The sequence below is a fragment of the Micropterus salmoides genome, unplaced genomic scaffold (genome assembly GCF_014851395.1).
Source record: "Micropterus salmoides isolate LMB-PRFRI ecotype aquatic unplaced genomic scaffold, ASM1485139v1 Ms_hic_scaffold_3299, whole genome shotgun sequence".
In the NCBI taxonomy this organism is placed as follows: domain Eukaryota; kingdom Metazoa; phylum Chordata; class Actinopteri; order Centrarchiformes; family Centrarchidae; genus Micropterus; species Micropterus salmoides.
In genome coordinates this window covers 1-14,712 of record NW_024042594.1, presented here as the reverse complement: position 1 = coordinate 14,712, position 14,712 = coordinate 1, and the positions used below count along the sequence as shown (strand labels likewise).

At 45.5% G+C, this 14,712-nt stretch overlaps 2 protein-coding genes across 2 annotated transcripts; both read right to left on the bottom strand.

Moving 5' to 3' along the window:
* Positions 1-1,100: 1,100 nt before the first annotated feature.
* LOC119884234 (exopolyphosphatase PRUNE1-like) lies at positions 1,101-8,129 on the bottom strand (the record flags this gene model as incomplete). The annotated part of the gene is made up of 6 exons (XM_038694699.1): positions 7,885-8,129; positions 6,214-6,321; positions 5,936-6,138; positions 2,800-2,984; positions 2,364-2,522; positions 1,101-1,254 (listed from the first exon to the last, which is right to left on the bottom strand). Coding segments are annotated over exons 1-6 (848 nt in total), but the record flags the coding sequence as incomplete, so codon positions are not given.
* Positions 8,130-9,692: 1,563 nt separating this feature from the next.
* Positions 9,693-14,707, bottom strand: LOC119884233 (unconventional myosin-Ie-like; the record flags this gene model as incomplete). Its single annotated transcript, XM_038694698.1, has 9 exons — positions 9,693-9,769; positions 10,821-10,996; positions 11,259-11,484; positions 11,566-11,640; positions 11,723-11,880; positions 12,099-12,245; positions 13,351-13,496; positions 14,419-14,588; positions 14,695-14,707. Coding segments are annotated over 9 exons (1,188 nt in total), but the record flags the coding sequence as incomplete, so codon positions are not given.
* Positions 14,708-14,712: the final 5 nt, after the last annotated feature.

Sequence of the window (14,712 nt, the reverse complement as noted above, 5' to 3'; positions counted from 1 at the left end):
GAGTACAGTGTAGTACAGGGTGTAGTACAGGGTGTAGTACAGTGTGCAGTAGAGTCTACTATAGCGTGCAGTACAGTGTGCAGTACAGTGTGCAGTACAGTGTGTTGTACAGTGTGCAGTACAGTGTGCAGTAGAGTCTACTATAGCGTGTAGTACAGTGTGCAGTAGAGTCTACTATAGCGTGCAGTACAGGGTGCAGTACAGTGTGCAGTACAGTGTGTTGTACAGTGTGCAGTAGAGTCTACTATAGCGTGCAGTACAGGGTGCAGTACAGTGTGCAGTACAGTGTGTTGTACAGTGTGCAGTACAGTGTGTTGTACAGTGTGCAGTAGAGTCTACTATAGCGTGCAGTACAGTGTGTTGTACAGTGTGCAGTACAGTGTGCAGTAGAGTCTACTATAGCGTTCAGTACAGTGTGCAGTAGAGTCTACTATAGCGTGTAGTACAGTGTGTTGTACAGTGTGCAGTACAGTGGTAGTAGAGTCTACTATAGCGTGTAGTACAGTGTGCAGTACAGTGTGCAGTACAGTGTGCAGTACAGTCTACTATAGAGTGAAGTACAGTGTGCAGTACAGTGTGCAGTACAGTCTATAGAGTGTAGTACAGTGTGTAGTACAGTGTACAGTAGAGTCTACTATAGCGTGCAGTACAGTGTGCAGTACAGTGTGCAGTACAGTGTGCAGTAGAGTCTACTATAGTGTGCAGTACAGTGTGTAGTACAGTGTGCAGTAGAGTCTACTATAGCGTGCAGTACAGTGTGTAGTACAGTGTGCAGTACAGTGTGCAGTAGAGTCTACTATAGCGTGCAGTACAGTGTGTAGTACAGTGTGCAGTACAGTGTAGTACAGTGTAGTAAAGTGTGTAGTACAGTGTAGAGTACAGTGTGTAGTACAGTGTAGAGTACAGTGTAGTACAGTGTAGAGTACAGTGTAGAGTACAGTGTAGTACAGTGTGTAGTACAGTGTGTAGTACAGTGTAGTAAAGTGTGTAGTACAGTGTAGAGTACAGTGTAGAGTACAGTGTAGAGTACAGTGTGTAGTACAGTGTAGAGTACAGTGTAGTACAGTGTAGAGTACAGTGTAGTACAGTGTGTAGTACAGTGTAGAGTACAGTGTAGTACAGTGTAGAGTACAGTGTAGTACAGTGTGTAGTACTGACTGACCTCCAGTTTGATGTAGAGAACAGAGACAGCCAGATTCAAACTTCCTGAAGCAGCTTTCATGTCCTTCAACAACATCTGTTCTGTGTTCAGACCTGTGGACAAATACTGCAATAAATACTACAAAATCAGTGTTTCCTCTATATGCATTCTATAACGCATCACGACCGCCGCTACTAAAATTTCCCACCATCATTAAACTATGTGCTACAAATGTTTTCACTCGCACACTGTGCGCACACGGTGTCTGTTACAGCGTGTCGGCTTCTCAAGACAAAGAAAAGTCTGTTGTTTCCCAGCTGCTGGAAAAGCGAAGCCGGTTAGCGCTACGTTAGCTAGCATCTCCCCTTCAGACTGAGCAGCTTCTACAGCAGCTACAGAGCTGCTCTGTGACTGAACATTAGCTCAGTTTATAGAAAGTAACTGGAAGCTGGATTTTATTACTGCCTACTTGTCCAATGTTGAGAACATCAGGTACAAACTTGCAGCTGACTGGAGGAGCTGAGGTTAGGAAAGCTAATTACTGATGCAAACTAGTCCTTTGAAGCTAATGAGGAGACGTTTGTTTGGATTTTAATGTGCACATAAAATCTCATGTTGCCTATTTTTTATATTAATGTTTTTTAATTAAGAAGCTGTAAAATGAAGACACAAAACATGAAGAGTCGTATCTGTAAGGATTCTGAGGTCACATTAACAGGGTTTTAGGGGCGATGCCCAAAACATGCCGTGCCATCACTGTAAAATCACTGTGGAGCAACAGAACCAACCAGATTACTTTCTCCAGGTCTGAAGGTTGGAGTTCCTCCAGCAGGCTGATCTTTGGCTGCTCTTTGTTCAGAGATATGGTGAAAATAATGTGAAATTACATATTTTTCATTGGAAAATGTAGAATTTTCTTTTACAACCACCACTGAAACATTCATGTAAAGCTCCCATTAAACTGGGAAAACACTGCAGTTTGAAGCTGTTCTAAGGCGCATCGCGTGCTCATGGACACAAGAGCAAAGTTGCTGAGACGTGTTGTGTTGGGGTTTTATATTCAGACAGAAATTTATTTTAAAAACTCCATCCAAGGGGAAACACTGAAAATACTGCAGACCTGAGGACAAATACTGCAAATACTTGTTCAGTAAGAGTTTTATCAAGTACCAGTACTTCCACGTACTGCAGTGAATACTGAAAACATTTTGCTGTGACTGACCTGAGACGTCAAACTTGGCGTTGTGCAGCGTCTGGAAGAGAGCGCCCCTCGGTGGCAGGGAGGGGAAGCGGATCTCCAACGCTGCAGCGAACTGGCTGTCTTTAGGAGTCACTTTGCCTGCAGAGGGCGCCATGTTCACGCAGTCCAACACCACCGCCGCTGCACACACAAAGTCATAATCAGATAGTCAGGCCTGAAACGATTCTCTGAGAAACTCGATGGCGTTGTACAGCTCACTGTTTCACACGGACGGTTATTACTGTCGCACAACGTGCTGACGCTGTGGACGAGAGAAGACGCCGTGATGTCAGTGTCAGCGCGATGTGCGACAGTAATAAATGTCTGTGCGAAACAGTGAGCTGTATATCGTATGGATTCAACGAGGCGTCGATGCATTTCAGTAATCGATTAAAGCGATGAATGGTTTCAGTCCTACCGTAGAGCAGCTGAGCGACCTGCTGGTCCAGGATTTCCGGAGCTTTCTGGATGATGCGTTCGGTCACCAAAGTGGCGCAGGATCCGACCGTCTCCACGGTAACAGTACAGGAGGAGGAGGGCTCTCTCTCCAGCAGGTGATGGTCGATCACTTCCACCACCGCCCCCTCCAGGTCGCTGTCTGAACTGCAGGACAGAAACAGGCTGATGAGACAGGCGTCCTCACTCCTGCCTGGTTAGAGGTCATGTGACCCGTGCAGTCCGAGCTTCAGGAGCCCGGTCCTCCTCTGATGTCCTGTCACTAAATGTTGTCGTAACTATAATAACCTTCCTGACAACATGTTCACCAGTTAGAGTACCAAGTTCCAACTGACCACGTGGCTTCAGTTTGTGGTTTCAAATGAAATTAGGAACCGTGGAGAACCTCAAGGTTCCACTTTAGGGCCCATTTTATTTCCTCTGTAAAGCTGATGACACACAGGGCAACTTTTTGAGCAATGTTGCTGGTGGTGTGGTGTATAACATATGATGCATAACAGTTTAACATAACACTCTAGCAGCTGGATAGAGGATTAGTGACCTTTAAGGGGAGAGCAGAGGTCAGTGGTTACGTGGAGGCTCAGACCCTTATCTGGTGTCCAACAAGATGTCTACACTTATCCTATAGAACTTTGCTCTTATATGGATTGGAGCCTTAGTTTGCAGACTCAGACCCTTACATGGTATTTGGCAGAGACCTAAACATGTCCTATATAAGCTGTGTTTGATGTACAGAGAGACAGAGTGGTTATCAGGCTGGGTCTCTCCAAGCTGCTGCAGAGCTTGTAATTGATGCTGAACTCCTTGATGTAATAAACTTTTATGATCAAGAACAGTGTCAAGCGGATTTCTTCTCAACACATCATCGCAGCATTATTGTTCGGACACCACAGTGGCAAGTCCGACTATGTTTTGAACGGACAGCGTCAGTGCGGAGAGGGTGGGGAAAGGGGATTACGGTAGTAATCTTTACTCATTACCATTGACAGCAACATTGCTCTAAAAGTTGCTCCGTGTATCATCAGCTTTAGAGCTTGTGACAGTTTGAGTGCACAGTTTTAATTATTACTATTCGGGGTGCCAGCCAGGTCTCTCCCCTGGCAGTAAGATACTGGTCAACTGTTTTTAAATCAAATGTCACAAAGGATATATTTCAAAAGAACGTACACCCTCACACTGAATGACCATAAAAGAAAGAAACGCCACAAACTCAAAAGCTTAGCACAAAACAAAATTTTGGTGTATTTAAGATTTCACACAAAAACACAATCACAAAGTAAATCACAATCCAACTGAAGATTCCACTTCGGGTTTTCTGCACACTTAAACAAACAATCTCAAACACAAATTAGTGGCAGTTCAGTTCCAAAACACAAAAATAAATTCAGCCCAGTGCCCAAGCATAAAAAGATAAATAAAGCTGGTTCAGTTTCTCAGTCACAAACAAACGTCATAGTACAGAAAAACGAGTTTGGTAACTCACGGAGTCCAGTCAGTCAGTCCGTCAGTCCGTCAGTCCGTCAGTCCGGGTTTTTGCTGCTGGGTTGTGAATGTTTTACCGGCTTCTGCATACAATTTTGCACAGCGAATGTTGAATGATGATCCGAAGGTGAAGAGAAGCGTACAGGATGAAAAACGATACGCAAGGGATTTACTTCCTTACTTTGATCTTTTCTTTCTTTCACTGCTCCTCTCCCACTCGCTCCTTCCAACAGACTGGTTTTTACCGGGAGGAGGTTTAATTGTCGCGCCAGCCGGCAACGAATCAGTGTGGCTTGTTTCTAAAATGAGCGTTTCAGGGGTTTTCCACGGTGGTGAAACCTGGCAGGTTGTCACAAACTGCACGATTACGGCCAAAATGAAGACCACGATTATTCCCTGATTTAAGGGACTAAATACTTTTATTGCACTTTAAAGTAAACAGAGCACGGCTTCCTCGTCCTCGAGCTACATTTCTGCTAATGTACAAATCTTTGCATCAGAATGAGACTCATGTCCGACTCCGTTGTTCTGCGTGACCAGAGGTCAGTGGTTTCCGCTGTAACGTCCGTCTCGATGTGCCCTCACAGTTTTGCATCCAGGTACAGAGAGCGAGAACCGCTTGAGGGGATTTCCTGAAGCTGGTTATCTGGACCTCTCTATGGCAGGAAGGAGATGGCGTTCGTTAGTTCACTCTGTGTGGGAGTCGGATGGAAGCGGTGATGCCTCTCTGTGGATTACTCCTCTACTCTACTGGAGGCTGCAGTTTCAGGATCAGACCTGCATTTCTAGGAGGCAATGTTAACCCCCTTCATGTTGCTGTGCATTACCACCACCACTCCACTAGATGGCGCTGTCGCAAACGGTCCTAGAGCTGCGGCCTCCGGTGCTGCAGCTACATGAATATTGAGGTGCGTTCGAAATGATGGCGGCTGACTTTCGCCAACTTGATAGTCTAACGTGAGCTGCAGGTGACTGCAGGGGCGGGGAACAAAAACATATTCTACCCGCGTGAGCTCACTGAGAGCTGAGATCAATGACTGGAGACCAGGCAAAAGGTGGTTCCAACTTTGCAGTCGGGGAAAAGCAACTGCGGCCACCGGACTTGGCGCCTGCAGCCGCCTTGCCCCCGCGAGGTTTAAATGTCATGTGACATGGTGTGTTTTGCGGCGCCGGCGACACAATTTCTAACCAGCATGCATCACGTTAAGTCAGTGCTGCGCAGCGCCACATGAAGTCAAACGCACCTGTTGGCTGCATCACCTGGAGGGTGCTCACAGTCAGGTCGCCCCCTGGTGGCGGTTAGTTGAAATGCAGCAGAGTGTTCTGTGAGCGGAGCACTGTGCTTATTTGTATTATCGCATCGTGCGAGGAGTCAAGCGGTCGAACTCAGGCGGTAAAGGCAACGCGTCGTTAAAATCTGTGTTGTGAGAAAACGGCGTCAGTGCTTTCAGTATTTTACAATCCTTTATTTTAAGAATGAACTTTGTTTCGCAGCGCTGCTGTTTTTACGAATCACGTGATTCACATTCATTTGTACATCACTTCTCCTGTTGTTTCTTAACGTGCTATGTCAATGCATTTGGTTTGATGGCCTCCTGTCGGGTGGGCGTGGCTACCTGGGCAGGATGTTGTGGTCGACCAGCGTCAGCCGCAGGCGGCCGGCTCGCTGCAGCGCTCGCAGGTCCAGCTGGTCCCTGAACAGCAGAAGATCTGGAGACAAAGCGACCTGCCGCAGCAGGAAGACGTTATCCGAACGCAGCAGCAGCTCTGACTGACGGATGTTCAGCAGAGGGAGAGCGAGCATCTCACCCTGTGCAGTCTGAGAGAGAGAGAGCGAGTCAGCCAGAGGTCGGGTCTGCGGACACACACCGGCTCCGATTGGTCAGAGTCTCACCTTGGACAGGAAGTAGGCGTAGGTCAGCGCACACACCATGGAGTCCACGTCGCAGGCTTCGTTCCCCAGAACCACGTGGAACCCTGGACCCGCCTGGTCTGCGTTCACCTGCAGGACACAGTCTGCTAAAATACTGTATAATAAACACGTAACGCAGGAACTGAAGTCTGGAGACCCAGAATCTCCTCCGGACACCAAACATTTAAACCGCCCTCAGCTGCTTCTGATTGGCTGGTAGTCCTTCCCTCGGTTCTGAGCATGTGCATCTCCTAACAAAGATCTAACAGAAGTGAGATGCTTCGCTCGGTATCTAAAACAGAATGTACGACACTCAGGGAGAAAAGAGGAGCTGCCATGTGAACCTGTTCTGCTCCCACCTCTAAATAAAGCAGAACGGGACCATCTGAGTTTTAAACCGTCGTCGTCAGAATCAACGAGTCTCTGCAGGAACAGATCAACATCAGCTTTATCTCTGCCTCCAGGCCCGTCTCGTGTGTCGAGCAGCTATGAGCAGAATCTGACCTGTTTAAATGAATTCTGAAGACAACGAGGTCTCAGACTGTAACTGACCCGACGACCTAAAGGGCACTTTGTTAAAGTGGAGAACTCATCAAGCAGGTCATCAGAGATGGAGGGAGGACTCAAACCACAACCTGTTTCAGTCTGAATCATCAACTAAAGGTTCAGCGCCCCAGAAAACACTTCAGAACAATCATACTAATCAAGATTTAATTTATAGATAATGTATTTAAAAATCACTCTTTACTTGTATATAGTTATTCTCTATGTACTGAACATCTTTTATTAACGTCCCCCCTCAGGTGTGTCCCTCTGCATACAGGTGTTCAGTTAATGTTCACACTGACGTCACAGTTTATATATGTGGACAAAGTATTCAGATCCTTTGCTGCAGTAAAAGTACTAATACTTGACTGTAAAAAATACTCTGTTAGGAGTAAAAGTCCTGCATTAAAATGTGACTTTAGTAAAAGTACGTGAGTATAATCAGGTCTTAAAGTATTAAAGCAGTAAACTGTCACAGGTTCTTCTTCCTCCTCAGTAAAGTGCAGCAGGATGTTGAGCTGCAGCTCCTTCTCAGCTGATCAGTTTCAGACTGCAGCTGATGAGTCTTTTCATTCTGGATCAGCCTGCTGATTATTTCCTTCCTTCCCAAAGAGACGCCTTCAAACATCTCAGTTATTACAATCATTGAGAGGAGAAGCTGGAACATGAAATATTTTCCATGTAAAATGACCTAAACAATCAAGAGTTTTCGTTAAATGTCTGTCAGTTTAATAATCCTCCAGCTGCACTTTAAACAAACAAACATCATATTTTATAAACTCCTCATGTGTGAAGTAACTGCAGTATAACGTCAAGGAGAAAGTACCTCATATAAGTACTGTCCTTGAGTAAATGTACTTAATGTCCAGTTTTATCGTGTTTTTTCCCGTTTTTCTTCTTTTAGTTTGAAAATAAGATTAAAAATGTTCAAATTACCGGAAGTTTACTTTGAAAGGTGCAACTGAACGGAAGTCACACAATTAGACTTTATTTGTTTGATATGTTTACCTGCACGGAAACACCGGACACCGTCCGAGCTAGCAGGCTAACTGTGGCTAATGCTAACAAACAACAACAGCCGTTACCGGGCTGAGGTGAACGTGTTACCTTCACGGCCCGTCGGCAGCCCGACAGAAACTCCTCCATCTTCTGTTAGCTGCTAGATGCTAACTCCGCCGCTCGGACCGCTAGCTAACCTGCTAGCACCTCCTCTAACCGGTTAACGGGTCCGGTAATCTGTGACAGCCGACTCACTGAGCAGCGGGGCTGAGACTCACACGCGCTGCCGTGAACACATGACGGTCCCGGTGACCGACCGTCGGTGTGGCGGTAAAAGGTCAGGATGCCTTCAAGGACCCGGTTAAACGTCGGAATTACGGGTCGTCTCTCCGCAAACTGATCCAGGAACAGTTTAAACGGGGCCGGTTCATTTAAAACGAACCTGAATGCAACATGCAGCTTATTCACAACATTAAACGTAGTGTAAGGTAAGGAAAAATAATAAACAATAAAGTCATTGTGAACATTATCTGTACTTCCTCATGTTCTCTAAAGAACTGTACATGCCTGATGCACAAGGTGTGAGATGGAACAAGAAGCACCAGGTGTTCACACCTGAATCCAAGCTTTAATAAATGCTTTATCACATGTTCAGGTTCATGCTCCAACAAGCTAAAGCTAGTAAAGCTACTGCTAAAAAAACAAAACGCAGACATAAATCTGAAAGAAGTACATTTTTCAAAGGGACGCCCTGCTCAGGTGATTGTTTCCTCTCTGTAGACTAGTGTAGGCCTCAGTCTCTGGTTTATGGTGCCACATCTATCCTGCCAGGCCGTTAATGTAAATAAGAACCGGTTCTTGATTAACTTGCCTGGTAAAATAAGGTAAAGGTAAAATAAAAAAATAGAAAACGTAGTTTGCACATTAACTGCTGCATTAGACAACAGATTAGCATGAAAAAATTAAAAACATTAAATTAAGTGATCCGACAGCAGGAGAAAAATACTAATATCTGTCAGTGAAGTCAATTTAATAAGCAAATTAACTGAAATCTATCAATTATTTCATCACTAACGTCATAACATTAATTTATCTTCTACAAGTTTTAGAGATTTTCTTCTTAAAATGAGTCTTTATACTCACAGCTTTATCAGATTACGACACTTCATAAACTGCCACTCAATGTGTAAAAACACCGACAGGTTCTCGGTTATTTAATTTGGACCACGAGCTTAAAATCTAAACTTTCCTTCAGCATTTGAATGCAGCATGAAACCATGAAGAATGGAACTCTGGGAAATGGAGTTCCGATTTTTTGAATCGCGTGCTTTGACTCACAAATGCATTAATCTGAGGCAGGGCTGCTGACTGATGGTTATTTTCATTATCAATGAATCCGCTGATTGATAAATTGTTCGGTGAATAAAATGTAAACGATGAAGAATGTGTTTCCTCAGGAACTCAAACAGGTTTGTACTGAAATGTCAGTTTATTGGCTGTTCCAGGGTCAGCTGGTTGATGCTCTATAAAACACAGTCAGCAGATATAAAACACACACATTTGTTCTGAAAGATTATTTAACTGTAAAAACGGTTTCATATATTTCATTTTATTGTGTCTTTTGATCAGAGAGCTACAACCTGCAGATCTTTCATGTGTTTTCAGCCTTTCCATGATAACACTGATGTAAAATCTGATCGAGCCTTCAGTCCAGGAGTCAGACCCTGACCTTTGACCTCTGGGGACGCCATCGGCACTGACTGAAACACACATTGGTTTCTTTATGAATGAACTCGTCAAACTCAATAATCAGCTTCCTGTTTCCTGTCAGGTGAAGTGTTGAAAGCTCTGGTGACCTCTGACCCCGGCGACGGCAGCAGCAGATCAGTGATCTCTGACCCCCCCGGAGAGGAAGTCTAAATCTTCTCCACGTAGTTTCCGGGAAACATCCCCTCTCTGCCTCGCAACCGACCGAACCACCAGCCGGACGGGTCTGCAGAAAATCCAGAGACAGCGGACCGAGTGAATGATCTCTTTATATTTATATGGCACAGATTCATAACGGGCAGAGCTCGTTTATAATCTCATTAACAGAGACCCAACGTTTGATTCTACTATCAGCCGATTCTGGTCGGAGTCTGAAGTGTTGCTGCAGCTGCTGCAGTGTAAACGGCTAACGTTAGCCTAGACTTTCATCCAGGACCCACAAAATGATGACATGCTAACGCTGTGCTAACTCTGTGTCTTGATGAGCAGTGTAGGTAGTAAGCTAATTAGCCAGGCATGCTAACATTAGCAGTTTATGTTTAACACCACCCTCTCTGACTGCAGCTCCATGTACACACCTTCAACATGGGAAATACTGCTGTCAGTAGTTACTGTTGCAAAGTTACGCTGTTTAGGGGAGGAGCAAACGATCAATTACGGTAGCTCTCATTTAGCGATAACAGCTACATTACTGTGACACTTATTTTAAAATGTTCTCAAAAGTAATCATAACATCCAAATGTGTCATATTTAGTGGCGACTGCTGTGTAGTTGGTTAACTATAGACGGATGGTCAGTCATGTGACCAAGCAGGAACCTCCAGGTCTGAACCTGAAGCACCTTAAACCTGCAAAAGCTCATCAGGAGTCGGCTGCTCATTTTTCAGTAAGTATGTTGTTTTCAGCCCGTTTGTCGCTAGCCAAAATTAGCATCCCAGCTAATATCACAGTTAACGTGAATTACAGATGCACCTTGCTAACCAAGCTAGCTAGCTCCACCCTCTCGTCCAAATATGGTCACGTCCTATGTGTCTAACGTTACGTTAGCTAATGTTAGTTAACCTGTGGTCGACTGCTTTGCTACAACTTGCAGGCCGGTAAAATAACGTGTGGAGTCACACTAGATGTACATTTACTGAATCTCGGACACATCACTCAACAAAAAGACCAGTAGTAGTAGCAACAGTAATAATATAAATAGTACCAGTAGTATTATCAGTAGTAGAAGAAACAGTAGTTCTAGAATGGCAACAGGATTAGCAGTAACAGAAGCAGTACCTTCAGTGAGTATCTCAATGACGTCGTTAGCATTGAAGCTGAGCTCATCGGTGTCCTGGGCGTCGTAAGCGTACAGAGCTTTGCACTGTGGAGACCGAGGCTTCGGTTTGGGAGCCGGCACGGGTCTACCTGCACCAGGAAGAGGCTTCACCTCCTTTGACCGCCGTCTCTGCAGCCTGCAGGCAACACGCAGGGATTACAGTACCATTCATCTTATTTACAATGAACCAGAGAACAATGCGTAGAACAAGGACCAGAACCAGGACCAGAAATAAAAGGAGCTGCTGGGTCTGCTTCAGTAACGCCAACGTAACATTTGAGAGACTCAAGTCACACAGGTACATATGACCTGTGACCATTTTACTGGATCTACCGGTGACCCTGGTATTGGTTACATTACTGCTACTGGTTAAACTGGGTCGCTCCTGGAGGTCTCACCCAGCGGCGCCCTGATCGGGGACGTCCATGAAGCCCATGTCCTGTTGCTGGAGGGGTGGGGTGTCATGTCGGCGCTGACTCTGGAGGCGGGGTAGACTGGGCTGTTCCATGCTAGACTGCTGCCTCATCAGGGAGAATCTGCCGGAGGCAGGGGCCCCTCTGGGAGCTCCTCCCCCTCTGGGAGCTCCTCCCCCTCTGGGAGCTCCTCCCCCTCTGGAGCGAGGAGCTGAAGAAAAATTTTAACTTATAAACCAACACTTTCTCAGACAGCGACCTCTCGACACCTGGAGTTTTTTGTAATTGGTACCTGAGTTGTGCTGGCTGGTAGGCGGAGCCCGGTTACCCATGTAGCGACTCTTGCGTTTGTCCGTCCTCGTTGGTCCTACAAATCAAACAGACAGGAAGTGAGGACGAGGACACAGAAAGTTGCAGGAGAGTCTGTGGTGAGTCCAGTGAGAACTTACTGGAGTTTTTGGGCAGACCCGGTCCGATGGAGACCTGCAGGGTCTTTCCGCTGGGCTTCAGGACCGCCTCGTCCCCCTGACCCATCTGGAACTGGACCTGTCTGGACCCAGAGGAGCTGAAAGGACCCCAGCCGCCCTTCTTCACCTTAAACTCCAGCCTGGAGGAAAGAGACAGAGGGAGGGCTTCAGCCGATTTTCATGTACGTGTTCATTCAGAAAACCATCACAGCTGTCAGATGGCTTTAGTTACTAGAACATCTGGAGTAGATTTAGTCAAGTGTTAAACTTGGAAACATGAAATCAAGGCAATGTTGTAAGAACTGGACATGTTTTTTTTATATTTGAGCAAAACAAAATAAAAAGTGAGGCTACTGACAGGTTGTTGAATTTGAGCGGCAGCTTCTTCTGCGTTTTCTCTTGGTAACGTTTGACGAGCAGACTGAGAAACTCTGTTTTAAAGACGCTCTGCAGAACGCTGTCGTACTCCTCCTCATGGATGATGAAGAAGTCGTCCTGCAGAGTGCTGACAGAGAGACAAACGGGTAGAAAACCAATCAACAAGGACAAGATGAACCAAACATTTTAAGTGTTTTTTTAATCTTTTCAGGTATTTTTTCTCTTCTAATGTGTCAATTTATGAGCTGCATTTTCTAAATGTTGTCTAGTCTTGGCCCTATTCTACACTGAACAAAATTAGAAACAACACTTTTGTTTTTGCCCCCTGAACTCAAAGATCTAAGACTTTCTCTATGTACACATAAGGCCCATTTCTCTCAAACATTGTTCACAAATCTGTCAAAATCTGTGTTAGTGAGCACTTCTCCTTTCCCGAGATTATCCATCCACCTCACAGGTGTGGCATATCAAGATGCTGATCAGACAGAATGGGGATTGCACAGGTGTGCCTTAGGCTGGCCACAGTAAAAGGCCACTCGATCTCAAGTGTTGCGTCTATAATTTTGTTCAGTGTATTTCTAGTTCAAGTCACAGTTCCAGTTTTGGTCCTGGTTCTAAGTTACTCTTGGTCCTGGTTGTAGTTCTAATTCCAGTTCTGGCCGTGGCTTTAGGTCTGTGTTTGAAAACTGCTAAAACTGCTGTCTCAGAAGGTGTCTAACAGCGAGGCATCGAATGCTGTTCCGATCAGCTGGAACAAACTCGTCCTGTCACGTAAGATGCCTTCAAACCGTACCCCGTAACGGCCGGTTCTTAAGGCAGCATCGATGCTGACTTGATGCTGCCTGTTACCCATAAACCAGCGTGGCTACGGCCGCCGTAGAGTTTGAAAACTCATCAAGATGGCGGACAAAAAAGCCGAATTCGTACACAAATATACGTTTTTAAAAGAGTAGCTAGTTTCCTTGCTTCGATTTTTGAAAAGTTAGCGAGAACTAAACACTGAACTATCATATTAGCCCAAGTTTGTTAGGTCTGGTTCTAGCTCTGTTCCCGATTCTGATTTCATACCCTTTCCTGGTTCTAGTTCTAGTTTTAGTGATCCTGATTCTCGTTCTGGTTCTCATCTTGTTCCTGGCATAGTTCTAGATGCGGACTTGGTTCCAGTCCCAATTACAGCCCGACCTCCAGTTCTAGGTCTGCCCCTATTTCTAGATCTGGTTCTGTTGGTGTACCTCAGGGAAACAGACTGGATCTTGTTGAGCTCAATCTTCCTCTTGAGAACCTCCTGGATCTGGCCTTTATCTGGACCCTGCTTCACCTTCTCTCGACCAATCATGTACAGGCATTTCGGGGTCAGGATAAGGTCACGCTTCACTGTCTGTGGACAGAAACAAAGAGTTCAGTCGGGCAGTGAATCTTAAACTGAATTTGGTGAAACATGAAAGGAAACAAAACGAAGCAGGCACCAGTCTTGGTTTCTCTGGATGAAGTATTCATCCCAGTTTTTTCCTTTAATCCTCCCCCTTATTTTAGAGTCTCATTCCTCCAGTCAGCGAGCTACTTGGGACCAAGTTGAAATAACTTTAGCAGAGCAGACGCCATGGCATTGTCGGCCTCACTCTTGCCTGACGGATGGAGGTTGGACGGACACGTACACAGCCTGGATCTTTTACCAAACCATGGAAGCTTCCACTCCAGCACACTCCACCTAGTCTCTGCTTACTATCACACTGTTCTGAGCCTCATTGATGCTTCCCCACACCTCCTTCCTGTATTAATCTAACTGAACGGTGGTGAAGCTGCTGAGTCCTAGCTGACCTGTATTGCCATCATCACCACCAGAAGCCTACTTGTGCCTCTTGGGCTCCTCTTCAATCTTTTCCTGCAGACGGTATTTGAGCGTTGGAGTCCAAGTTCTGCAGAGCCCACCTCCTGTCACAGGGATACCACGGGCAAAGCTGCAGTATTTTCCTTCTCCTACACTGGATTCTCTGAGATAGATCGGACTGAGGTGCCATCACTAGAGGATTTATCCACAACTATTCCCTTAAGCAGTACCAGGGTCTTGATTTACCTGTTTGTCCTTGCCCAGGTAATCAAACAATTGGCTCAATAACTATAAATTAAAATTAAACTATGTTGTATGACCTTGCCCCAGAAATCTGATAACATTTCTGTGAGACTTCACAGACTATCCTAAAGACTACATGAACACCTTGGAGGAGGAAGGGGGGCGTTCAAACTGGGTCAAAGCATCAGACAGACTTTGTGGAAATGTAGTTTCTTTCTGTAGTTTTTACCTTGAATCTTCGGTCAAATTTCACCACGACGTCGGCAAAGTCGATCCTCTCTCGGCGGCCAACAAACTGTCTGATCTCTGGATGGTTGTCCGTCCCGATGTAGTCGCCCACAAAGTTCCTGTTGATGCTGTTTCTGCGGCGCTCCTTCTTGTTCAGCAGGACGTCAGAGGCTGCAAAAAACAGAAAGTCACTTTGTAGAGAGGAAGACATACTGTCCAAGACACAAACACAAGCAAAATGTAGTTCTTCCTTACCCAATCGTGGAAGAGGTCTTACCTTCCTCCCTCATCTTGA